The sequence below is a fragment of the Scyliorhinus torazame genome, chromosome 21, assembly GCF_047496885.1.
Source record: "Scyliorhinus torazame isolate Kashiwa2021f chromosome 21, sScyTor2.1, whole genome shotgun sequence".
NCBI lineage: Eukaryota > Metazoa > Chordata > Chondrichthyes > Carcharhiniformes > Scyliorhinidae > Scyliorhinus > Scyliorhinus torazame.
In genome coordinates, this window is record NC_092727.1 from 99598144 (window position 1) to 99622576 (window position 24433).

Here is a 24433-nt window from a genome sequence, read left to right on the forward strand (position 1 = left end):
TAGTCCTGACAAGCAGGCTGCTTCAGCTTGAGTCCACTGCTTAAAGGCACATTCCAAATATGGGTCCACAGATCGAAAATAATAAAATAAATGAAAAGAAAATGCAAACAAAAGGAAACAAACAGGAAGGACTCTTACAATAAAATCTAAATTATTGTTACTAACTAACAAGGGAGTGTGTCCTTCTCTTTCCCAAAATATTGCTTCAGAACACAAGTTCAAATTTGACATCTTCAATCAAAAATTGACAATCTGGATTGTAAATGAATTGTTTTATAAAGGATTATACAAATGCAAGTTTAACCATAGGAATATATGAATTAGGAGCAGAAGTAGGCAATTCAACCCTTTGAAACAGCTCCACCATTCAATCAGATTATGGCTGACCTCTTCCAGGTCTCAAATCCACGTCCTGCCTGTTTCCCATATACCTTTAACCCATTTTCTTTTATCGGAAATATATCTATCTCCTTCTTGAAACCATTTAATGACTCAGACCCCACTGTGCTGACTAACATCGGGCATAAAATACATCAACAGGATTTTAAAATTTTAAAAATAATTCCAAGATGGCGTCGGAGCATGATGACGCTCTGTGAGCTCTCCCCTACAGATCCTCTTCCTATATCTTTTATAACGGTTACTATAGTATGTTCTGAAATTATTATAGTATGTTCTATATATTCATGTGTGGAACGATCTGCCAGGACTGTAAGCAGGACAGTACTCGGTACACATGACAATAAATAGATAAACCAAATATTTCCAGAAATATATCAAATAAATCAAACTGTGGGACAACATGTTCCAAAATTTAACCGCCCTCTAGGAGAAGTAGTTTTTCCTCATCTCAGTTTTAAATCTACCATCTCTCAACCTATATCCGTGACCTCTCATTCTAGATTTCTCCACAAGGGAGAACATTTGGCCTACATTTACTTCATCAATCCCTTTTAGTATTTTATATACCTCAATCAGATCCCCTCTCATTCTTCTAAACTCCAGCAAGTATAAGCCCAAACTGTTTAATCTCTCCCCATATGTCAACCCTTTCATCCCCAAAATCAACCTGGTGAACCTCCTTTGAACTGCATGCAAGGAGATCAGAACTGGACACAATAGTCCAGATGTGATCTCACCAACACTCTGTACAATTCCAATACTTCTCTACTTTTATACTCCAGTCCCTTTTGCAATAAATGCTCACATTCCATTTGCCTTTTTTATTACATGCAGTACCTGCATACCAACTTTCTGTGATTCATGAACAAAGACACCCAGATCCCTCTGCCCAGATGCATTTTGAATCTGCTTTCCATTTCGTTAATAATTTCCCTTTCTATTTTTTGGGCCAAATTGGGTAACCTCACACTTACCAAATTAAACTTATCTGCTGGAGAAATTGTTCAATAAAGTTTTTCTGAATTCTGAAAATGGTTCCAGCATTTAAATCCAGCTACTTTTCAGTTATGCTATTTCAGTTCTGAAATTACAAGGCTGCCAAACGTTAGGGGAGGCAGTGGCGTAGTGGTATTGCTGCTGGACTAGTAATCCAAGGTCCTGGTGCCATGATCTGGGGACCCAAGTTCGAAACCCCCACATGGCAGATGGTGCAATTGGAATGTAATAAAAAGAACCTGGAATTAATAATCTGAAGTTGACCATGAAACCATTGGTGTAAAAAGCCCAACTTGTTCACTGATGTCTTTTCGGGAAGGAAATCTGCTCTCCTTACCTGGTCTGGCCTATATGTGACTCCAGACCCACAGCAATGTGGTTGACTCTTAAATGCCCTCTGGGATGGGAAATAAATGTTGGCCCAGCCAGTGACACCCACATCCCATGAACAAATAAAAAAAAAGTTTTTGCCGCATTTGACTGACCTCTTTTACAGCAAGGCACAGCCTTCGATAATGATTCTCTCCAGGATTTTCAGGAAAGCCCTGGTTTTGCCTACCAAAGCAATATCATCTATTTTATATCATCTATTTGATTATTTTGACTGTTGCATCCCTTTCACAGATCCACTGTCTATGATTATAAAACAGCGCTAAAAATAGACACTTTTTTTAAGCTGGCACACTTAAACAAAGCTCTGTTGCTGGCACAAGTCCCCTTGTAACTCCAGTTACAGCATTCTTTACCCAAAGGTTAATTAAGTCAAGTACATTACTTGAATATGCATGGAAAGATTATAAGGTAATCCTACAACCACCCCAGTTTCAACTCATATCACGATCGTATCTGATGTTAGATTCATGCAAATTTATTATTTTGTAATGATCTGAACGAGGAAATTGAGCATCCCAGTGTGAGAGTGACTGCATATGTTCATCCTCCGCTGACAGGGCCAAAATCAGCAAAAGTGTTTGGTTCTGCTGGACTGCCTGGGAAAATCACAGTAAATAAAAACCTAGCTTGTTATGCAGGTCCACACAACTCACTAAACAGACCCCTCATCTGTATCAAAGGCAAAGGAAAGGTCGTTGCAAATTCCTTTTTAGAATGGCATTTTTATTTTTGTTTTTACTTTTGGAAAGTTAGTTACGGGCAGTTAAATCTTCCCTGTTGTGTCAAGCATCAATTTGTCGTAGGTAGCTACATAGTCCATCCGAGTCAATGTATTGGCAGCCGTGTGTACCATCAACAAGATGCACTGCAGTATCTCACCAAGGTTTCTTAGACAGCACCTTCAAAACGCACAACCACTACCACCTAGAAGGACAAGAGCAGCAGATACCTGGGAAACCCACCACCTGGAGGCTTCCCTCCAAGTCACTCACCACCCTGACTTGGAAGCATATCGCTGTTCTTTCACTGTCGCTGGTGCAACATCCTGGAACTCCCTCCCAAACAGCACAGTGGATGTACCTACACCGCAGGGACTGCAGCGGTTTAAGAAGGCAACTCACCACCATATTCTGAAGGGAAACAAGGGATGTGCAATAAATGCTGGCCTCGCCAGCAATGCCTACACCCGCAAATGAATAAAAAATGAAATTATCAAATGGTTTAGTAGCCTGAAATAGTGAATTAAAAAGTATTTTGAGAATCATGACCACTTGGGATGAACATTTACATTTTATTGCAATGCTTAATTTGCTTTTAATCGCAAAGACATAATTCATTCTGATTCAGATTAAACAGGGGAAGGGAGAAGGGGATGGGGGACAACTGGGAAATATTTTATAAATGGTTTCTCAGGAGTTTATGGACAACTTGATCTTGTCATAGAATCATAGAATCCCTACAGAGCAAAAGGAGGCCATTTGGCCCATCGAGTCTGCACCAACTCTTCGAAAGACCCCCTGCCTAGGCCCAATCTCCTAGTCCACCTTATCCCTGGAACCCCACCGAACCTTTGGATACTTCGGGGCAATTTAGCATGGCCAATCCACCTAACCTGCACATCTTTGGACTGTGGGAGGAACCCGGAGGACCCGGAGGAAACCCACACAGACAAGGGGAGACCGTACGAACTCTACACAGTCACCCGAGGCTAGAATCGAAACTGGGTCCCTGTGAGGCAGCAGTGCTAACCAGTGTGCCACCATGCCGTCCTCTTTAATCCCAGGCAAACAAAGAGAATGACTTTTTCTTTAAAAAGAACACATTATATTTTGGTAAAAGATATTATAAATGGCCATCTGCAGAGTGAGCCTGTACTTATGTGACCTGTGTTTAGTTTAGTAAAGTGGGCATATCCTACACAACAATAAATTGTAAGAACTTAACTGTGGACGCTTTTGCACTGTTGTTCATCCCCTGTTTGCAATGGGATTGCTTTAACTCAGTTGGCTGGACTGCTGGTTCGTGATGCAGAATGAGGTCAACAGCACCGGTGCAGTTCCCGTACTGGCTGAGATTATTCACAAAGGCCTTCTCAAACTTGTCCCTCACCTGAAGTTTGGTGATCTTCTGGTTAAACCACCATCCTCAAAGGGGAAAGCAGTCTCTGGTCAACTGGGGCTACAGCAACCTTACTTTACTTATGGGTCACTGGGGTTGTTGTTATTATAAATAAACACAAAGCTATTAAGAAGTGAGAAATAAAAAGGGAGGCTCGCAGAATATTTGTACCCAATGGAGAAACCTACTTTAAAATAGAGAGAGAAAGATTTGATAGTGTCACGGTGAGTGTGAATATTATATTGCTGGCAGTAATTTGTCCCCCAGTTTGTCTAGCAGCAATGCAGTTTTATTGATATTTTTGCCTTAACATCAGCAACATATCTTTGCCGTTGTGGGTTTTGTCATTCTGCCATTAGCAATGATTCAAAATCACTGCACATTTTCTTCATTTGAAACCATGCTAAAATAACACGGGCGTTTTACAGAAGCAATTTAACCACTGCACCTGTCTTGCAGTTCCACTCATGTGTGAGGGTGACTGCTATCTGGGGGCATGCTGAAAATGTTGAGAATAGTAAATTGGCAGAGATAAGACGGGTGCAGTGGGAGAGGCAGGTCATGGCGAGTACAAAGACAGTTCAGTTCTCCAGGACTGGCAACATCTTAATGAGCACACACATCACAATAAACAGCGAATCCACCAAAGTGTAGATTTGCGTTTGAATAAGAACCGAGAAAGCAGCTGCCATGACAAGAACTATTTTTTTTCTTTCCTTGTTCACTTTACAGCATTGCTAGCAGAGATGAATAATAATTGCCTCTGCAAGACGCCATGTTACCTAACTCGCTACAACAAGGAGCTGTCCATGGTGAAGATTCCAAGCAGAACCTCCGCAAAGTATCTTGAAAAGAAATTCAACAAGACTGAGAAATACATTTCGTGAGTATACATTCTGACACTACAAGATTCCCTGCTATTTTCAGAAAAGCAGCCAGCAACTTCAGGTCGCTGCCACAGACTGAACATGTGGCCATTTTCCCGCCCCTATTGTTCAGCAGCATAATCAAAGTTATACATACCAGTGTATTGTGTGCAATTTATTCTGCATGCTGTGGATAACCTCCTACTTCCCAATAAGAGTGACAACAGACGAAAGGAAGTGCAGAAACAATAAAACAGTTCTTGTCACCTGGTTAGAGTTACATGTTTCTCATGTGCCTATCAAGAATTATGCAGATAGCCAAGGTGTCTAAATTACACCTTTTATAAGGTGTCTAAATTACATCCCACTGGGCAACGTGCATCACCATCAAAGCTTTCTCTGCCTCATACATGTGCTAGTTTTAACATATATGCAACTGGTTAATGATCTATTAATGAGCTACCAGGCTTTTCATTCTTTCACTCTTTCCCAATCCGTCTTGCTTTTCTCGCTCTGCTAGTTGCCCGCAGTCACATCTAATCAAACCCATGAGTCAGACACCTGTGTAATGGTTATAGGATGTCTACCCAGTTTGCTTTCACACTATTTTCATAATCCCGCTTGCCTTTATATTGGGGATTATGATTTGATTTATTTCTGTCACATGTATTAGTATACAGTGAAAAGCATTGCTTCTTGCATGCCATGCAGACAACGCATACCGTACGTAGGGAAGGAAGGAGAGACTGCAGAATGTAATGTTACCATCATAACTAGGGTGTAGAGAAAAGATTAACTTAACACAAGGTGGGTTCATTCAAAAGTCTGATGGCAGCAGGGAAGAAGCTGTTCTTGAGTCTGTTGGTACGTGACTTCAGACTTTTGTATCTTTTCCTGACGGAAGGAGATGGAAGAGAGTATATCTGGGATGCGTGGGACCCATAATTATGGTGGTTACCTTTACAACGCAGCGGGAAATGTAGACAGAGTCAGTGGATGGGAGGCTGGTTTGCGTGATAGACTGGGCTACATTCACAACCTTTTGTAGTTGAGCAGGAACCATACTAAGCTGTGATACACCCAGAAAGAATGTTTTCTATGGTGCTTCTGTAAAAGTTGGTGAGAGTCGCAGCTGACATGCCAAATTTCCTTTGTCTCCTGAGAAAGTAGAATCGTTGGTGGGCTTTCTTAACTGTAGTGTCGATATGGGGGAATCAGGACAGGTTGTTGGTATTCTGGACACCTAAAAACTTGAAGCTCTCAACGCTTTCTACTTTGTTCCCATTGATGTTAACAGGGGCATGTTCTCCTCTACGCTTCCTGAAATCGATGACAATCTCCTTCATTTTGTTGACATTAAGGGAGAGATTAGGCACAATGGGTAGTGTGATAGTTTTAAAATTAAGTCTCAGTGGTTCAAACAAACAAAGAGCTTTATTTAGGAGATGTTAACACTACAGGCTGCTATGTTGCACTACCTGTTTCCACACGCAAATGTCCGTTGACGTCAGGTGATCGATCTCTTCAAGTGGTCTGTCCCATTACAAGGCTGCTGGTGAGGAAACTCAAGAAATACCATGCATGAAGACACAGCATTTTCCTCCCCCATTTAATCAAAAGTGCCAGAAACAGTAAACAATATAACATTAACAATCAATCATCGGCAACAGTCAATATGTCAGATGCTTCGGAGACCATCGTTCTCTGTGTGGTTGTTGGCGAACTCAGGCGTCTGCCTTTTAGTGTTTGCTGCAACCTCTAGTGACTTTGGCTTGGTTTGGATGTTGTCCGTGGTCGTTCTAACGAGAGTCGGCGTAGTGTTCCTAAGGTTGACTTGGTGTCTGGTTCGCAACTAAGATACTGATTTCCCCAATTGGTTCAATTAGTGTCAGGTTCTCAGGAAGGTCCAGGTCATCTCTTGGCACAACTGCATTTGGACACTCTGTCGGTTCTGTCTCTGGCAGATTGGTTCTTGACGCCAAAAGTTAATCCACATGTCTGCTCCATTTTATATCATCTTGGGTTTGTACAGTGTTGGAAACCGGTCTTTTCTGTGCAAAAATGGTGGCAGGTAATGGGCGGCATAGTGGCGCAGTTTTAGCATTGCTGTCTCATGGCACCGAAGTCCTTGGTTCGATCAAAGCCCCGGGTCACTGAATGTGTGGAGTTTGAACATTCTCCCCGTGTCTGCGTAGGTCGCACCCTACAAGCCAAAAGATGTGCAGGTAGGTGGATTGGACATGCTAAATTGCTCCTTAATTGGAAAAGAAAAAATAATTGGGCACTTAAACATTTTTTTAAATGGTGCCACTTTTCAGTTGTGGCATAGTTCCTTGGCAGAACTTCTTCACCCTGGTGGAAAACACATTTTGCCTTGTTCTCCCACTGTATAACCTGATCCTGCTGCTTTTTCTTGACAATTTCTTTCGTCTTGGGTGGCTTAAGCAAATTGCTAACTGTGCGTAGTTGACGTCCAACCATTAGCAATGCAGGAGAAACTTGGATTCTTGAGTGCACGGTATTCCTGTCCGTCTGCCTGTGAGCAGGAATTGGCTCAAGCATTTGACAATGAACCTTGTTCTCTCTTTACCTTCAACAAATGTTTGATTGTCTGTATAAAACATTCTGCCAGTCTATTTGTGGCAGGATGATAAGGAGTGGATTAGATGTTGAATTCCGTTCTCCTTCAAGTAGTGGACAAACTCTTGCGAAATGAACTGCGGCCCATTTTCACTCAAGACTTGTTAAGGGTAATTAAATCTGCTGAAGATTTCACCCAATCTCTCAATTGTTTCTCTGCTTACATTGACTGGATTATCCGGTTCCCCAACTGTGTGTTTGTTGGTGGCATGTTGTGGCATGGTGGTGGATTTCATTACTCCCACCGCTTGGCAATGGGATTTCCTATTGAAGCCACCCCAAGCCGTCGGGAAATCCGCGGGCGGGGATGTGCTGCCAGCGGAAGAGAATTCTGGTCATTGTCTTCATGATGACAACCTTGGGCCATTTGAAGTGGGCATCAACTACAATGAGGAACATATGCCCATCAAACCTGTTGCCAGGCGTCTTCTGGCATTTCCATGGCTGTAATGTGGTTAATGGAGGTAGGTTCTGCAATTCTGCACAAGATGAACATATTCCCTCCTTCTTTGGCACCAATTCTGGCCACAAAAAATAGCTACTGGCTAACTTTCTCATCCTTAGAATACCACAGCGACCTTTGTGTAATTAATTTAATACATGTTTTCTTAGTAATGGCGAAATGATGACTCTCATCCCCCAAAGGAGATAATTCAAATCTTTGATTGCCGTAAGACAGAGTCCATCTGCATCCCCAATAAGGCTTGACTAGCGATACTCGATCATGTATGTGTGAGCCCACCTCTACATCCTGCTCGCTGCCATTCATGGAATCATGATATGAGGTCCAAGATTCGTTGTCAGAGGACGATGGTCCATCAATAAAGTGAATTTCCTCCTTTATGGTAATTGGTAAAATGCCAAAGATGATTCCTTGGGCTTGTTTCTCTATATGTATATAATTGCTTTTGGCTTCATTTGAAGCCCTGTACGTGGAGACTATCGGCTTCTATTCACCTGTGGGCATTATGTGGGAAGCTACCACCTCAACTCTGTAAGGTGATGGGTCACATGCCAGTTCCAGGGGTAAATTTGGATCAAATTGTGTTTGGACGTCTGACTTGAGTAATGTCTCTTTGACTTGCCCAAATGCTCTCTCACTTTGAATCCATCCACGTCCACCTTTTACTTTGACACAGTGGGCATGATCTAACCAAATGGGAACAGAGTTCCGCAATGAGTGCGTTTGCCGGGTGTTTCCTGGCGCTCGCAGCACAGAGAAACACCATGCTATCTACTGAGACTGGTTCTAATCGGGGCATCAGCAGAAAGTGCCCCGCCGAAGCCGCACTTCTTCCCGTTTCCTGCACTGAGGAGCTCCACTCGCAGGAACTCCTCAATGCAGGAGGAGATTGGGACGCCATTACCGAGGAACCCCCCATGTGACCCCTGACCCCCCCCCCCCCCCTAAGATCCAACCCACCTATAAGGAGATCCTTGGGCCACCCTGTACCCGCACTGGGCACCCCCAGCCCAATCCCCGGCGCAGTAAAAATGCCAGCTTGGTCCTGCCAGACTGGCACCTTGGCAGCACTCCTTCCAGCTGGCCATGCCCCCTGGGCATTTGGGCAGTGCCAGTATTGCACCCAGGTGGCACTGCCTGGGTGCCAGACTGGAAGTGCCAAGTTTCTTGACTGGTGCCAACAGTGCCAGGGTGCCACCCTTTCCAGATGGCAAGCACCTGGGGGCCTTCGATCCCCATGTGAGCTGTTCCATCTGATCCCCATTTGTGGAGACCAGCAGCGAACAGCGCTCGCTCGCGTTCTCCGAGGCAAAGGGGTTAGATCCCAAAGCCGCGTGACATTATGGGAGGGTACATTAGAGTGTGACTAGCTGTCTCACTTTATTATGCAGTTTTGCAAAATAGTGATCCCATTCACAATGGGCAGGATTTAGATTGCGATGTCTTGTGAGATCGTGTAAGATCTCGGGAAGCGTGGAGGGTCGAGTAGATCCCGGAAGAGGGATCTTCCGCCATCTACCAGCCACGCCACCTTCCGGTCGCAATGCAGCCGGTAGATCACGCCCAGTAAAGTGTATAAAGGTTTTAGAATAGTAACCAGATTAGGGACAAACCTGTAATTATTTATTAAGCCTAAGAAAGATCAAGGTTGGTTCGCATTCCGAGGTGCAGGTGCCTCGGTAATGGCTTTGACTTTTGAAGGCGACTTATGCAGTCCCTTGGTGTCGATGATATGATCCAGATATTCAATTGAAGATTGGAAAAATTTCACATTTGTCTTTTTGGATTCTTAATCCATAATCTTCTAATTTCTGGAGTGTGGCATCTAGGTTGCGAAGATGTTCTTCCCCATTCTTTCCAGAAAGCATGTTGGCATCTAAGTAACACTGACTCCATTGAATCTACTTAAAATTTGGTCCATCGCTCCTTGGAACAACACTGGTGCAGAAGTGATGCCAAATGGTAATCTTTTACATCAAAATAACCCTTTGTGTGTCACAATCGTCAAGAACTGTTGTGAATCTTGATCCACGTTCAGTTAAAGACATGCGTGACTGAGATCAATTTTACTGAAGTGTTGGCCTCCAGCCAACCCAGCTAATAAGTAATCAATCAAGAGAAGAGGGTACTCTTCTGCGCACAGAATAGTGACTTCATCACAAATGTGTATAGATCTGTGTGGCCCAATCACTCACGTTAAATAGTTGAAGGACTCCCATTCTGACCAGCTATTCTAACTCTGACTCTACCTTGGGTCTGATTGCATACGGAACTCCCCAGCCTTTAAGCCTCTCGTCTGACTTCCTTCCCTGATCTTCAGCTTAACTGAGATGTTCTTCATGCTTCCCAGCTCACTGTTGAAGACAATGGCATGGTTCTTCAAGGTTTTGGATAGGCCTGATTTAGAATCTGTCCTGCGATTTACCTCGGCCCAATTTAATCTGATCTTTTCCAGCCAGATTCTTCTATTATAGCCGGATAATTTCCTTTGACTATGTGCAAGAACAAATCTGCTGTCTGTCCATTTAATTGCATTGTTACACCAATAGGGCCCTTCAACGGAACCACTATCTTCGAGGGTTTCAGAGCAATATGTCAGGCCTTTCCTTGCACCAACGAGAGTTTCTACCTCCATATTCACCGGCTGACCGTCCAGTAATGGAGTGGCCCAGCAACGGGTTGTTTCACCAGCAATAGCCAGTACCTTTAATGACAATTCGTCTTCAGACTGTGAATTGAGTTTCTTCTCTCGTCCTTTTTGTACCACGTGAACACTTTTCCCTTTATTTGGTTTCCCATTTGGTATACTCGGCTCTTGTTTTTTGCAACTTTTGCCTGAAGCTTGCTACTTTTCCCAACATGTCCCTTTCTGCCACAGTTCCTGAAAATTATGTCTTTACACCGTCAATCTGTTGCTGAGTGCCCGGTCTTTGCACACCTATGGCAAGTGCGAGTCTGTGTCTGTGTTCACGTTTCAGCCAACATCTTGTGAATTCTTGCGCTCAAGCGCAACCATTGAACTCCTTCAGCTGCAGATTCCATGCACATGGAAACCTCCAAAACCTTCTTTCGGGTCAGGTTGCTTTGGGTTAACAACCACTCTTGATTCGCTTTGCTCCTTAAACCGCAACCTAAGCTATCGTTGATGGTATCGCTTAACACATTCCCGAATTTGCCATCTTGAGCCATTTGTTCAGCGTAGCTACAAACTGTGCAATCGATTCCCCTTCTTCTTGGTAGTGCTTATGAAACCTAAACCTTTCTGCGATGACAAAAGGTTTTGGAGAATAGTGGCCCTGCAATATTTCCACTATTTTGTCATAGGTTTTCTTGCCTGGATTTTATGGCTGTGTCAGGGAGTTGAATGTTTTTTCCCCCATTATATTCAAGAAAGTTGGGACTATTATCTGCTGCTATCTTGGGTCACTTAAACAAAATAGTCGAATCTCTCTGTATATGAGCTCTATTGCTCTGTTTTATCACCAAATGGTCCTGCCATTTTTTGCTATGGAAGCACCTGACGGTGCATGATGTGGCACAAATTTTCAGCACTGCCTTGCTTCCTTCCTCCCAAAATAAAGCAATCCTGAGCTCAACCTGTCTTCCTCTCGTGTTTTACAACACCCCCCAGCTCTAAATTTGTTTTGAAGGGTACATGGTACTCACGCCTGCAGAGTTTGTTTCAGGCGGGGCATGTAGCGAACTTCTCCCCAAGGTTGTTTTTTCAGATTCCTTGATGACTTTTTGCAGCTCCTCCAGTGGCTGCAACCATTGTTTGGCTTACCATCACCATGCTTTTGCACAGCGCTAATTTTAATAATTTATTTTTCTTTTCGGGTACCCACAAACGCTGTTCGACTTTCTTTTAGGTGCCTACATCATCGCCAATTTTTGCGTGGTGGCTTTAAAATTACGTCTGCTGACCTCAGAGGCACAAACAAATGAAGAGCTTTATTTAGATGATGCTAATACTACAGGCTGCTGTGTTACACTGCCCGTTTTCCAGCACAAACAGCCATCAACATCATCTCGTCAGGTTGAAGCGCCCCTGCTCCACTACAAGGCTGTGCGTGAGGAAACAATAGAAATTCCATGAATACACAACAGGTAGCGTCCCTGCCTCTGAGCTAGAAGCTCCAGGTTTAGGCCCGGCCCCAGGATTTGATGGCAAAGGAAGGTGCACTCAGAATGTGGCCAAATAGATTGTGTGCCAATCTGCAAAATCCTTCCAATATGCCAATGGCAAGCAGCAAGAGTGGGAGAGACGTCTAGTCTGCCATGCTTGATGCGGATTGGTGCTCCTCAACCTATATGCCTCTGGCGACAGGCTGGTGACATGTTTCAGGAAAAATCTCACCGTGGAAAAGGATGAAAATCTGCCTTGTGCACCACTGGGTGAGGAAAGAAAAAGCTTGGCTTTGTTTCCTACTCTTTTTTTCCAATTTCTGTCTCCTGCTTTAGAATGCGCTGTGTGGTTAGCATACCGTACATTATTAAATGGTCCTAATGCCTGACATGAGAATAGATCAATTACACAATGCAGGAAACCACTAACTTACACTCGAGGGGCGAGATTCTCCGACCACCCGCCGGGTTGGAGAATCGCCGGGGGCTGGCGTGAATCCCGCCCCCGCCGGTTGCCGAATTCTCCACCACCAGATATTCGGCGGGGGCAGGAATCGCGGCACGCCAGCTGGCGGGGCACCAAAGGCCTTTTCCGCCAGCTGGCAGGGCGGAAATTCGTCCGGCGCGGGACTAGCCCCTTAAGGTTGGGGCTCGGCCCCCAAAGATGCGCATTCCGCACCTTTGGGGCGGCGCAATGCCCGACTGATTTGCGCCGTTTTGGGCGCCAGTCAGCGGACATCGCGCTGTTTCCGGAGAATTTCGCCCCTGCTTCTCTATCTTTCACCATGCATGGAAATGTTGAAAATGATTAAGAATCAAGAGAATAAAGCTGGCAGTACCAATGCCTGAGAGATCACTGCAAGTACATCAGGTACATGTAAAATCAAAATAGACACACTTTCTCTGACACATTTTGGAGAGCTATCTTGTTCAACTCACAGAAATATAGGGCGCGGTTTACTGGCCGTGTTGCCCCTGAAAGGCGGTTCAGCCGGTAGATGCTGGGAGATCTCTCTTCTGGGATCTACCCGGCTCGCCACGCCTCCCAAGAACTAATGCGATCTCACGAGACGTCGCTATCTGAATCCCGTCCACAATGGGCGGTATCGCTATTTTGAAAATCTGCATATTGGAGTGAGACAACTAGTCTCACTCTAATATGTTCTCCCATGATCTACCCTAGACATTGGGATCTAGTTCCTTCGCTCTGGTGACCTCAGACTAGCGCCATTCAGTGCCGGTCTCCACAAAAGGGGACCAGATGCAACGGCACTCGTGGGTGTCTCCCACGGGATCAGAGGCCCCCACCTGCTTGCTCTCTGGGCAGGCTGGCAGCGTGGCACTGCTGGTGCCATTGAGGCACCTTGGTAATGCCAGGCTGGCTCTCCAGCAATGCTACCTGGGTGTCAGCCTGGCACTGCCAAGGTGTCCAGTGGCACTGTCAGGGTGCCAGTCTGGCAGTGCCAATGTGCCAAGCTGGAATTTTCCCACGACGGAGATCGGACCTGGGGGTGCCCCGTGCGGATGGGGGGGGGTGGCTCTGAATATCCTCCTATCAGTGAGTTGGGGATTTGGAGGTTGCGATGAGGGGTTGAGAGATCGGAACACCATTTTTAAATGGCGTCCCAATCTCCTCCTGCACTGACCCCTGTTTCAGCAAGCGTAGCTCCTCAGTGCAGGAAACAGGACGAAGTGCTTCCGGGCACGTTTCCTGCTGAGGCCCCAAATAGAATCAGAATACCAGTATATAGTGTGGTGTTTCTCGGAGCTTCGAGCGCTGGGAAACATCTGGCTAATCGTGCTCGATACAGCATTCTGTTCCCATTCGATTCAATCGTGCTCATAGAATAGCTTCCCAGTATCTCATGGAAGAAGAGACACTATAAAAATGGACACTGACCCATCTTAGTTGGTACTTTGTGTTGTATTCTGGCAGCTGTTTGATTGATATTTAGTGTGCAGATATGTTTGGCTTTCCACCTCTGTCTCCAAAACTGTCTGTCACAGTTTCATTGAAGCAATTGTTTCAGTTCAGTCAGCAGCTGCTTTTATCGAGGACAGGTCGAGAGTGTCACTTGAAAGACTAAATGGAGAGCTTTTCACATACATAAACAACAACTTATATTTATATGACACTTTTAACGCATTGAAACATCCCAAAGCGCTTTACAGGCACGTTATAAAACAAAGTATGACACCGAGCCACATAGGGAGAGGTCAGGTCAGTTAACCAAAAGGTTGATCAATGGTATAGCTTTTAAGGAGTGTCTTAATGGAGAAAACCAATGTAGGGGATGTAGGAAGGGAATTCCAGCCTTGGGATTGAGGCAACTGATGAACCGGGCAAATGGTGCACAATTATAATTTGAAATGCACAAGAGGCCAGAATTAAATGATGCAACTATCTACAAGGCATTTGGGCTTGGAGGAGCTTACAGAGATAGAGGGAGGCAAGGCTGAGGAGGCATTCGAAATCACGGTTGAAAATTTTAAAATCAGGACATTGCTTGACTGGAAACTAATGTAGGTCACCGAGCAAAGGGCAACAGTACTTGCTGTTAGTTCAGACACAGGCAGCAGAGTTTTGGATTACCTCGTATTTATGGAGAGCAGAATGTGGATACCAGCCAGGAGTGAGCACAAGAATGAGTTCAGGAGTTCCCCATGGATCAAAAGTGACACCAATATTGCGAACAGACTGGCTTTATCTCAGACTGTTGCCGGTATACAGAATGGAGTGATGAGCCAGGCAACAGAATTTGGACGGGAACCAAAATCAATGGCTTCAGCCTTCCCAATATTTAATTGTAGGAAATTCCTGCATATTGGTTAAGCAGTCTGATAATTTAGTAACAGTGGAATAGTTGAGTAGAGCTGGGTATCGGCAGCATATATGTGGAAACCTGTGCCATGAGTTCAAGGATCGTGAAATGTTATAAAAACAAACAAATCTAATCTCTCCCTAATCTCTCCTTTGAGATGGACATCAGCTGTCAATCAAGAGGCTCATAAAAGTCAGTGGGGTGCAAAATTAAATGTAAACAACCAAGTGTAAAGGGATAAAATACAGCAAAACCACGGAACCCATTGCAACTTCCAAGGGGAGTGAAACGCTTCTTCAAGAAACAAGCTGCAGAATGGCTCTGTCCTGTGAAAGGATTTAAGGACAGACAACTTCCCTGTTATGGGAAGTTAAACATGAAAGGATGCAGGCTTCGAAGCATCACAGACCCAAAGCGACCCCATCCCGGAGACCTCTGACCTGGCCCCTTCCAGCCCAGCCTGAGCCCTCCCAAACGATAGCTCCCTTGAAGCTCCCCCAACTCCTCAGTAGCATCCGGCCATTGGCTGCTCTATCCTTGTACTCCCTGGAGATAAGTGGAGAGAGGTACTCACCTCCTTGATGCCCTTCGGAGCACAGAGTGCCTGGTCCCCGCTTTTAAGGACAAGTAGTGATTCATGCATGGGGTGACTTCCTCTGGGGGGGCGGGGGTGAAGGGCTGGAGGAGAATACCGGGAGACCTCTGCATTCAACTTTAATCTCACTAATGAGGTCAAAATGAATGCAAATCTGCTGTGATCAGTTTCTTGCCCTGTCAGCAGTAGCAGGCCAGGAGAATCAAAGCTGTTTTGCGTCCGGTGCAAATCCCATTTCGGGCCCCTCATGGAATTCTGTGGACATTGCGGGATTTGTGCCGGACGCAACATGACCGGAGAATTGTCTTTTGTTAAATGCAATTCATGCTGAGGTAAATTCCCTCTTTGACCCTAGCCTTCTATATATTTTTATCATCACTGACTCTAATTAATTTGAACTGAGGCTTTTTAACCCAGTGTGCCTTTCAATCTATGTCTTGGAATTATCAAGGCTATTAGCCCAAGACTGTATTGACTATATTGAACCCAGGTCTCAGATGTAGCGTGAGATCATCTAAACCACTGCTGAATCAGTCCTTTCAGAATGTAGTAAAGTACCACGTAGGAAGCAACAGTAGAGTGCCAGGGAATGAACAATACTCTGGGTATTTGAATAGTTGGAAGTTGGAATAAATATCTTTTCATGTGCTAAAATAGAAATATGTGAGCTGCATTCTCCGTTTCAGCAGCTAAGTGCCAGCTGAAACGAAGAAGCCGACCACTCAGACCACATGTCAACCATGCGGTCAGGAACTCAGCCAATCGGGGGCGGAGCATCGCGGGAGGGACTTCCGATGATTCATAGAGTTCATAGAATTTACAGTGCAAAAGGAGGCCATTCGGCCCATCGAGTCTGCACCGGCTCTTGGAAAGAGCACCCTACCCAACATCCACACCTCCACCCTATCCCCATAACCCAGTAACCCCACCCAACACTAAGGGCAATTTTGGACACTATGGGCAATTTAGCATGGCCAATCTACCTAACCTGCACATCTTTGGACTGTGGGAGGAAACCGGAGGAAACCCACGCACACACAGGGAGAACGTGCAGACTCCGCACAGACAGTGACCCAAGCCGGGAATCAAACCTGGGACCCTGGAGCTGTGAAGCAATTGTGCTATCCACAATGCTACCAAGCAGCCCAGCATGCGGCACGTGACACGATGATGCTATTTCGGAGAGGACGGAGACTCGAAAACTGGCGTCAAACCGGAGCTTCCCCTGATTTGGGCGTCGGAAGAGATTCTCCGCCCTACTGCCCTACCACCGATTATGATATCACCGTCGGGCAACGGAGAATCCCGCCTGTGGTCTCTTGGAGACAAGCCTTGAATGGGTTTTACAGAATGATTTGAACGCTCAGGAATTAAATGAAAGGGATGAGTTCAACTATTTTAAAATTCTTTGTTCCAAAGTATTTTGAAATGTGTAATAGCATCATAATATCCAATTTGATATTGATGTTGGAAGGTCATTCCCTTCTGGCTATCAATGTGGAATTGGACAATTAATTTACAAGAGAAAATGTATGGAATAGAAAAAAACCTGAGATGCCAAGAGATGCTATGTGACCTTGAATTCTACATAGATTTTTATACTCATATTTACATTAATATCTCAAACAGCAAAAGGAGGATGTCTGGTCTCAACAAATATTGCCAAAAAGTCATCTATTTCAGGTGTGACACAGGATCTGTAATTAACAAATGGCAAAGTTACAAGTTACACAGAATTCTATTCATACAATTTATGGTTCTCATATTGCTTTGCTAAAACTTAAATCTATTTCCCCGATTAGAATGGTGTTTCATATGCAGAACAGATTGCTGTGAATTTGTTCCATGATTAACAAGGCCAATGCTTTTGGTGACTATGTCTGTTTTTATTGTTGGAGATTCCAGGATTTTTCTGGCAATTTGTTGTAAAACCTGGTAACTTTGATGACAATGATGTTGACAGGACAGTCATAGACAATGAGACTCAATGTGCCTTGATCGTTATAATGCACCAGATGGATAGTGCCAGCAGGCTTTTTGTAGCACTGATGCCACAGAGAACTTAGCGCTAGTCTTTTCGGCCGCAGTTACTGATTATGAGAACGAATACAAGCTGTTTTAAATTTTGTTAACTACCGGCACCTTGCCATAAATGTAGTCCCAATTGGAATGTGACCATATCCAGATAAAGTAAGTCTCCCACTCACTTGAGGAAACATCTCTCAATTGGTTATTTCTGATGCATAAAGTCCCTCTTTCTGAAAATATCTGGGAGGCACTAACAAATGTAGTCTGAATTAATAAAATAGAATTATGTAGGAACTGACAATGGCTTTATGTCATCGGATTTTTTGGAGTTGCACGCCTAAGGCAGTCTCATACTGTCTTTGGCTGTATCAGAAATGTAAAGTAGAAACATTCAGGAGGACCAATTTTATTTCGAGAATTAGCCTGACAAACACAGACATTCTCACACCTACAGATACGGGGACCATGCTCAAGTGTTCACATCGACATTCACATTTGTACAATTTCATTCATACTGTGTGCTCACACAAAGCGCCTTCCCACTAAATGCATCTCATTTGTTTTTTCTATTTTTTTGTTGCAGGGAGAATATTTTAGTGCTGGACGTGTTCTTTGAAGCATTGAACTATGAAACTATTGAGCAGAAGAAAGCGTATGAAGTGGCCGGCTTACTTGGTGAGTGATCGGTTTTAATGAGCCGCTCGAGTGTCCATTAGTGCCTCCTTGAAAGGTACAGTTGGCTTTTCAGCCAGCGAGGGCCACCTTCCATATGTTTAGCAAGAAAGTAACACAATCCCACCATGGAACATTAGTCAAATTTTCTGCAGGAATTCAGCAGCTTCGGGTGCACTAATTTAGAAATGTACAACAAACCGTAAGAGAATGTAAATGTCCGCCGAGGAGAAGCGAAGAGTCTTGATTGATTCTTTCACCAGCAAAGATCCATATTGATGTACTTTGCTTTTTGAAGATGCCACAAATAATTTAGCATTATGTCTCAATATGACTTGAGGCTAATTCTGACACAAAATAAATATTACATGGTGGTGAGCTTCCTCACAGTTTATAATGAATAACATTTTTCAAGAGGGGGCCTTCGGGTGAAAGCTGTTACTGTCCAATGTTCATTTCAGAGGCTTCTCTTTTCGGAGTTTCATCCTTATAATATGTGAGCCTTCCTCCAATCCACTCACAGCCTCCCATTGACCCAATTTGCACGTGCCGAAGTGAAACCCGGCATAGCAGCAGCAACTTTCCTGAGTTTCCATTGGCCGTGAACATTTGGTACGTTGGACATGGACCAACAAGGTAAAGCAGCTGCCAGGATTGGATAATACCGTAAATTTGACAGCTCATTGACACAGCAGAGATGAGAGGTGGGTTTTCCGTTGCCCGACGCCGATATCGTAATCGCCGATTGGGTGGAGAATCCCTGTTTACGACCAAATCGGGGGCAGCGCATGTTTTCGGATGCTCCGACCCCTCCAAAACAGCATCACCGCACGCCATTGAGACCGCTTCAGGACATTACCTGAAGGCCCTCCCCCGATGCTCCGAGTTCCCGCCGGCACGGGACACATATGCTCTCAGTTTTAGTGAAGCCGGCGTGGTAGCTGCGGACTGTGTTCAACACCGCCACAGTAGGGTGGTGGGGGGGTGTGCCACTGGCCGGGGGAGCTTCGGAGAGTTCTTGGTGACTGGTGGGGGATGGCCCGGGAGTAGCGAAGTGGGTGTCCAGGCGGGCACTATCTGGCTGGTCATGTTGTATGGCAGGACCGCCGCAGTTCGTCACCATGTGCTGCCATGGACCCAGCAATTCTCTGGACGTTTATTTTGTGAATGGCCATGTGTTTTACGTGGCACTGCTGCTAGCCCCTCACCGGTCGGAGGGTCGGTGCTGGGGCATTGCCGATTTTTCCGACATAGCCTCAAAATCAGAGAATCCAGCCCCAAAATTGATGATAATCGTTATTGTCACAAGTAGGCTTACATTAACGCTGCAATGAACTTACTGTGAAAATCCCCGAGTCGCCACATTCCGGCGCCTGGTCGGATACACTGAGGGAGAATTCATAATGTCCAATTCACCTAAAACGTACGCCTCTCGGGACTTGTGGGAGGAAACCGGAGCACCCGGAGGAAACCCACGCAGACACAGGGAGAACATGCAGACTCCACACAGACAGTGACCCAAGCCGGGAATCGAAATTGGGGCCCTGGATCTGTGAAGCAACAGTGCTACCCACTGTGCTACCATGCTGCCCTGTTGTGAGTACAGATTTCTGTACCTGCCATATTTTTACAGCGCTTTTTAATAAAACATTATGCCTGCGTAACATGAGCTTGTTCCTCACTTCTCACAGGACCAGACCAGTACCAGGTTTTGAGACCCCCTGATCCACTATCCATATTCAAGAGCACTGAAGAGCAAGTATCCCATTCCCTGAGGGCACACTCTAAAACATCAATAGAGCAGAGGCAGGACCACCAGATGATGAAGTAAATTCACGTATGAATTATGATTCAAGACACGCTGAGTTCATTCGGTCTTTTCTGTTTTTATTCGAGTACTCAAATACTATTTATTGCAAGAAACCTTACATCACATGTCAACACTGAAGTCTTCTGACCAGATGTTACATTGAGACCAACTCCACCAGCTTGCTCAGGATGTTGGAGATTCTCTGACAGGATTTGAAGGAGGCCAGGAAGTTTTCCTAGTGTTCTGGCCAATATCTACTCTTTAATCAATGTCACTAAAAGAGATGGACGCACCATTTGTCTCTTACACTGTTTGTGGGACCTTGTTGCGTGCAAATTGGCAGCTACAACATTTGCTAACGTAACAATGGTCACAACACTTCAAAAATACTTGACTAGTTCTGAATCACTTTGAGACAAACTGAAGATGTGTTTCATTATAACTATTGGTTAGAGGCTGTATTGAGGTCTTCACTGCACTTCTGAGAGTCAAACTTCGTTGGAATACCCTAGCACTATGAGTAAAGTATCAAGGTAATCTTATCTGTGTACATCTGAACCCAAACAGTACATTCAAAAACAAATTCAAACAGTTTTCGACAAATCACAAGTTGTCAAAGAACACACATAAGTGGCTTTGCCTGTCCCAAAGGCTGATGTAATTTTATAGCTCAATGTGTATCTAAGAACATTGGGTGGGATTCTCCATTCTGTAGACTGTAGGTGCTGCGCCGGCGGAGAGTCACGGTAACTACGCGCTGCCGCCAGGAGTGCTAGCCAGGAGAAATTCATTTCTTACAAACCCCCAGCACACAGCCCATGTGCAGCCTTCCCAATTCCCGGCCCCGCAGGCATCTGACTGGCTGGGTTTGGGATTTGTGTTCAGAGCTTGACAAGCCGGAGCAGCTTTTAAACACTCCACTCAGCACAGACTCATTCTAACCAAGAAAATGGCTGCACCAAAACCAGCATCAAGGTTCCTGGATGCTGACATTGAATGCATCTTCGATGCCGTTGAGCAGAGGTGGGGCGGAGACTCAAGCCTTCTATACTGAACGAGGCCTGGGATGAGGTTGCAGAGGCTCTGAGTGCTGCCAACCTCACCAAGAGGACTGGCACGTAATGCTCAATGAAGATGAACAACCTCCTTAGAGCAGCTCGGGTGAGTAACCACCTCTGTTCCCCTGACATCACTCCCGTCCCTCACTCCTCATATCTGTCCCCAATCCCCTAGAGGCCAACAATACCTCATATGCCTGCATCTCCCTTACACCACACCCTCCATGAACCTCCAACAATTATAGGAGCCTTGTACACACATGTTACCAGCTACAAACTCCCCCATAAAACCTGTGCCTCAGCTTCCTACTGTCCTTTCTGTGTCCCCAAGGATAAAGCAGGAATGCCATATTCATTGAATCCCTGCTGTGCAGAAGGAGGCCATTCAGCCCATTGAATTTGCACCGACCCTCTGAAAGAGCACTCCATCCAGGCCCCACTCCCCTGTACTTTAAAAAAAATATTTAGAGTACCAATTCATTTTTTCCAATTATGGGCAATTTAGCAGGTTCAATCCACCTACCTTGCACATCTTTGGGCTGAGGGCGAAACCCACGATCGAACCTGGGACCTCCACACCGTGAGACTGCAGTGCTACCACTGTGCCACCGTGCTGCCCTCCCACTCCCCTGTCCTAACCGTATAATCCCACCCAACCTTGGACACGAAGAGGCAATTCAACATGGCCAATTCACCTACCCTGCACATCCTTGGACTGTGAGGGAACAGGAGCACCCTTGAGGAAACCCATTCAGACAAGGGGAGAACGTGCAGACTGCACACAGACAAGACAGGAATGGGTATCCCACATATTCATGTTCACACTCGCCCTGAGGAAAGGGCCCTGCAACTGGCGGAGGAGGTCAAGGAGAGGGCAGTGACTACAATGGAGACCAGCATGCACCAAACAAGTGAGAGCCTGATGCAATGCAGATGTCCCCATAGCAAGTCAGTCACCCCTCTCCCACAGACCAGTCCTTCCCAAGATCTCACCCCATGTCTTATGTCTTACAGGATTCTAATCAGATGAGGCCAAGCTGTCCAGGGTCATTACCCCCCATCCAGACGCTCAGCACACCCCGGAGCAGCACTCCAGGGAAGACACCAACATTTCAGCACTACTTTCACCTGCCCCATCCACCAGGCACAGTGGTTAGCACTGCTGCCTCACAGCTCCAGGGACCCGGGTTCAATTCCAACCTCAGGTGACTGTGTGGCGTTTGCACTTTCTCCCCTTGTCTGCGTGGGTTTCTTCCGTGTGCTCCAGTTTCCGCCCACTATCATGCTAAATTGGCCATACTAAATTGCCCCTTAGTGTCCAAAAGGTCCGGTGGGGTTACAGGGATAACAGAGTGGCATGGGCTTAAGTAGGGTGCTCTTTCCAAGGGCTCGTGCAGACTTGATGGGCCAAATGGCTGTCATAATATACACATCAGTATATGATGGTGCAGAGACAGACACTGACTGACACACTGAAAGACCAATCAACACACAGAACACAGCAGCCAATTACCAGACAGGACACAGCCACTATATAGCCAGAGGGCACTAGTTTTCCCGCTCATTCGGGATGTAGCCTCTGAGACAGCCAGAGCCCATGATCAGTAACACGAACATCTACCATGTGCTAGCAGTATAGTCTGGTCAGGTTAGCCTCAGGTCTCCAGTCAACCTAACATAGTGTCAACCCACAGTGCAAGTATGTTTAACAGCTCATAGCTAAATAAAATAGAGTTGTACTTCTACAAGTGTTGGTAGCCTGTCTCTCTCCCTGCTCTGGTAAACGCAGCCCTCGCAGACCCAGCATACCCAACACATCAATGGCCTCCTTCTGCACTGTTGATTCTATGATCACAGAGACTATCACCTCAGGGGGGGTAATGTTAGTGATCAGGCTCCGGGGTCACCCTCTGCTGAGCACCACACACATTCTGCAGCACATCAGGTGGAGACAGGGACTCCCAAGGGAGTGTACGGTCAGAGGGCTGCCCAATCCCAGGGAACAGCTGATCCGCAAACAGATGTTGCATTTCTAGAAAAGTTGATCCCATCACTGGTGCAGATGCGAAGCCAGAATTTACAGGAGGGGGTGTCAGCAACATTCCACTGCCTACAAGTTCAGCAGGAGTCCACTCACCTTCAGATGCAGGTGATGGTGCCGAAAATGCGTGGCACCCAAGCCAACACTGTAAGGGTGGCGGCAGCGGTGGACAGTCTGAGGCGAGATGTCAGAGCCATGTGTCAGGATATCCAGGGCTTGGGGCACACTGTGCTGTCCATGGCAGAGACGCAGGATAGGAGAGCCATTCACAGGTGGGCATGTCCCAGCACAGATGGAAATTGCTGCAGCGCTCCAGATCTTCGCCCATTGACAAAGGCTGAGGGCATCAAGAGCATTGGCCGGGTGCTCTTAGCCAGTCAGAGAGGGACGTGTCACAGTCACAGAGGGACATGACCGAAGGGAAGAGACAGAGAATGTCAGCAAGATCAGCATTCCCTTGACTATCCAATGCCACCAGCTTACAAGATCACCCTGAGCTGTACTGCTGCTCCACCCTCAATATATCCCTAGGTCATTCCCCTTCTACCTTTTGAGATGATGTAGTCTGCATTGTATTCTTGTCCCTATCAGTGACTTGCACCCAGCCTGTGATGTGAGAGCCTCTAACCTCACCACTCATCCCTGCCAAACAGGGGTACCAATGGCTGCCGCAATCAATGTTCGAGATAGGCTTTGTGGTCCCTGTCCTGTTTCTCCCAGTGGAGTCTACTGTGGGTCTCCTCACTCAGTGAGCCTTATGCTCTCCTAACAGAAGGGTGGTAACTGGTTGTATGGTGGAGATATTCATATCATGCAGGCATGTGGCTCCAAGCTAAGAGACTGGTGTGCGGGCAGGTCCTAGAGATAAAAAGAACAAAAGAACAAAGAAAATTACAGCACAGGAACAGGCCCTTCGGCCCTCCCAGCCTGCGCCAATCCAGATCCTTTATCTAAACCTGTCGCCTATTTTCCAAGGATCTACTTCCCTCTGTTCCCCACCCATTCATGGATCTGTCTAGTTGCATCTTGAATGATGCTATCGTGCCCGCCTCTACCACCTCCGCTGGCAAAGCGCTCCAGGTGCCCACCACCCTCTGTTTAAAAAAACTTTCCACGCACATCTCCCTTAAACTTTCCCCCTCTCACCATGAAATCGTGACCCCTTGTAATTGACACCCACACTCTTGGAAAAAGCTTGTTGCTATCCACCCTGTCCATACCTCTCATAATTTTGTAGACCTCAATCAGGTCCCCCCTCAACCTCCGTCTTTCCAACGAAAAAAATCCTAATCTGCTCAACCTTTCTTCATAGCTAGCACCCTCCATACCAGGTAACATCCTGGTGAACCTCCTCTGCACCCTCTAAAGCATCCACATCCTTCTGGTAATGTGGCGACCAGAACT

The 24433-nt window shown here is 45.7% G+C and overlaps 1 protein-coding gene across 1 annotated transcript in view; it reads left to right on the top strand.

The window, feature by feature from the left end:
• Positions 1–24433, top strand: part of LOC140398438 (acid-sensing ion channel 2-like) — a 661780-nt gene that overhangs the window by 560755 nt on the left and 76592 nt on the right. Inside the window, exons 6-7 of the mRNA XM_072487125.1 lie at positions 4642–4792; positions 18032–18123. Coding sequence (XP_072343226.1) covers positions 4642–4792; positions 18032–18123 — 243 coding nt within the window. The remainder of the gene's footprint in view (positions 1–4641; positions 4793–18031; positions 18124–24433) is intronic.